At 60.0% G+C, this 2,998-nt stretch overlaps 1 protein-coding gene across 1 annotated transcript in view; it reads right to left on the bottom strand.

Annotated features, from left to right (window-relative positions):
* Positions 1 to 1,420: 1,420 nt before the first annotated feature.
* Positions 1,421 to 2,998, bottom strand: part of LOC103926307 (IgGFc-binding protein-like) — a 36,054-nt gene continuing 34,476 nt past the window's right edge. The window contains exons 23-24 of the mRNA XM_009335171.1: positions 1,609 to 1,719; positions 1,421 to 1,488 (exon numbers count right to left, since the gene is read on the bottom strand). Of these exons, the coding sequence (XP_009333446.1) occupies positions 1,421 to 1,488; positions 1,609 to 1,719 (179 nt within the window). The remainder of the gene's footprint in view (positions 1,489 to 1,608; positions 1,720 to 2,998) is intronic.

The following is a 2,998-nucleotide window of genomic DNA, read 5'->3' on the forward strand; positions in this document are numbered from 1 at the left end:
GGGGCGGGGTTGTGTGTCCACCACCATCACATGTCCATTGGGATCATTCACCATCATGTGTTCATGGGGGGCCACCAGTGTCATGAGTCCATGGGGGTCATCACACGACCGTTGGGGTCTATCACCGGTGTGTGTCCACGGTGGTCCATCCCCATTACATGGCCATGGAGTTCATATGTCCATGGGTGTCCGTCTCCACCACGGATCCATGGGCGTTCATCTCTATCGTGTGTCCATGGGGGGCCATCTCCATCACTTGTTTACGATGCCCATATCAACCCTTCCCGTGATGCTCTTGGCCTAACACACCCTTCCCATCATGCTTACCACCCAACCCCACCCTTCCCATGATGGTCAGCACCCGACCCAACCCTCCCTGAGCTGCCCACCACCCAACCCAACCCAACCCAACCCTTCCCATGGTTCTCTGTGTCCAGGTGATGCGTTGGGAGGGCTCCATGTTCCGGGAGGTGCAGCAGGTGCCGGCGCGGGGCTCGTTGGTCTTCCAACCATTGGCGCTGGCCGGACAACGCTATGTGATCCTGGGCAACGACTACGCCCCCAGCCGCGTCTACCGCCTTGGCCCCGGTGGGCACCTGGAGCCCGCCCAGGAGCTGTTGGCCCCCACGCCCCGTGCCTTTGCCCCCCTCTCCCTGGGTCACCGCCACTTTCTGGTGGCCTCCAGCTTCAAGGGGGCCACCCAGATCTACCGGCATGTCACCGTGGACTTGGGGGCTTGAGGGATGGCAAAGCGTCACATTGTGGTGGCTGAGGGACGTCAAGCGTCACGTCATCATGGAGTTGGGCACCTGGGGACATCGGACATCAAACATCACAGCATGGAGGTGAGTGCCTGAAGGACACGGGGACATCGACCATTATGTCATTGTGGATCTGGTCACCTGAGGGACCTGGGGACATCAAACGTCCTGGAGCTGGGCACCTGAGGACCTGAGGGACATGGGGACATTGGTCGTCATGTCACTGTGGAGCTGGGGGTCTGAGGGACATCAGACCACCTCATTGTGGAGCTGGGTGCCAGAAGGATGCTGGGGCATGGCCATGATGTCACTGTGGAGCTGGGCACCTGAGGGACATGGGGACATGGGGACATCAAGCATCACCTCACTCTGGACCTGGGTGCCTGAAGGACACAGAGACATTGGTCATCACATCACTGTGGACCTTTGTGCCTGAGGGATGTGGGGGACATGGGGATACTGTGTGACCCTGGACCCCGGTGCCTGGAGGATGTGGGGACATCGGCCATCATGTCACTGTGGACCTGGGTGCCTGAGGGACATGGGGACATCAATTGCTACATCACCATGGACCTGGGCACCTGAGGGACGCAGAGATGTCATGTCCACATGAACCCGTGTCCCTGAAGGGCATGGGGACGTGGGATCATCAACCGCTGTCACCATAGACCTGGGTGCCTGAGGGACACGGGAACATCAACCATCACGTAGTCATGGACCTGGGCACCTGAGGGACATGGGGACATCAACCACCATGTCATTGTGGACCTGGGTGCTTGAAGGACGCGGGGACGCCATGTCAGCATGGTTCTGGGTGCCTGAAGGATGTGGGGACATCAACGGCTACATTGTGGTGGATCTGGGAGTCTGAGGGACACGGGGATGTCAACCACCATGCCATCATAGACCTTGGTGCCTGATGGGTGCGGGAATGTCATGTCATCGTGGGCCTGAGCACCTGAGGGTCATGGGGACATGAGAACATTGATCACACATCACCACGGACCTGGAAGCCTGAAGGACGTGGAGACATCAACCACCCCGTCATCATGGGCCTGGGTACCTGAGGGACATAGGGACGTCAACTGCGATGTCATTGTGGACCTGTCACCTGTGGGACATCATGTCACTGTGGGCCTGGGGCCCTGAAGGACATGGGGACATCAACCGTCACTTTGTGGTGGACCTGGGCACCTGGGACGTGGGGTCGTCAACCAGTACGTCATTGTGGACCTGGACACCTGAGGGACACGGCCATCAGCCGTCACATCACCACGGACGTGGCACCTGGGGGGGGCACGGCGGCATGGAGATATCAACTGTCATGTCACCTCACCATGGACCTGGGTGCCTGAAGGACACGGGGACATCAGTCACCAGGTCATTGTGCACCTGGGTGCCAAAGGGAGATGGGGACATGGGCCATCATGTCACCATAGATGACCTGGGGACCTGGTCACCATGTCCCCATGGATGTGAGCACCCGGGGACACAGGGACATCAACCACCACATCACTGTGGACCTCCGTGCCTGAGAGACGTGTTGTTGGCCACCATGGACCTGGGCACCTGAGGGACATGGAGGCACTGGCCACCATGTCACTGTGGACGTGGGGATGTCAGCTGCCATGTCACCTTGTCCCCTGCCGGTGTCACCATCTGCACCACACTGTCCCCAACATCTCATGTCACTCCTGTCCCCTCCCAGCGTCCCCATCCACCCAACATTGTCCCCAGCATCACCATTAGCCCCATGCCACCCCTGTCCCAAGTGTCACCGTTGGCCCCACATCACCTTGCCACCTCCTGGTGCCACCATCTACCTGATGTCCCCAAGGCCACCGTCAACCCCATGCCACCCTGTCACGTCCGGGTGCCACCATCCACCCAACCTCGTCCCCAGTGCCACCACCGGCCCCTTGTCCCTGTCCCCTCCTTGTCCCCCCCTGATGCCACCACAGGGGACGCTCCCCTTGCCTACAAATAACCAAATTTACTTTTTTTAATGTTTTTTTATTAATTTCCCCTTTTCTTGGATTTTTTTTGGGGGGGTCACCCCGAAATAAACCTGCTCCTCCCCCTCCCTGTCTCCACATGCCAATGGGGCCGTCCGGATGCCGGGGTCCCCCCTGGGGTTGGGGACACGTGGGGACACCTCAGCACGTGCTGGCGGCTCCTGCAGAGAGACGGGGGGCAGGGGGGGCCCGGACCCCTGGGGCCCCTCCCGGACCCCTGGG

This window comes from Pygoscelis adeliae, unplaced genomic scaffold (genome assembly GCF_000699105.1).
Source record: "Pygoscelis adeliae isolate BGI_AS28 unplaced genomic scaffold, ASM69910v1 Scaffold70, whole genome shotgun sequence".
Taxonomy (NCBI): Eukaryota; Metazoa; Chordata; class Aves; order Sphenisciformes; family Spheniscidae; genus Pygoscelis; species Pygoscelis adeliae.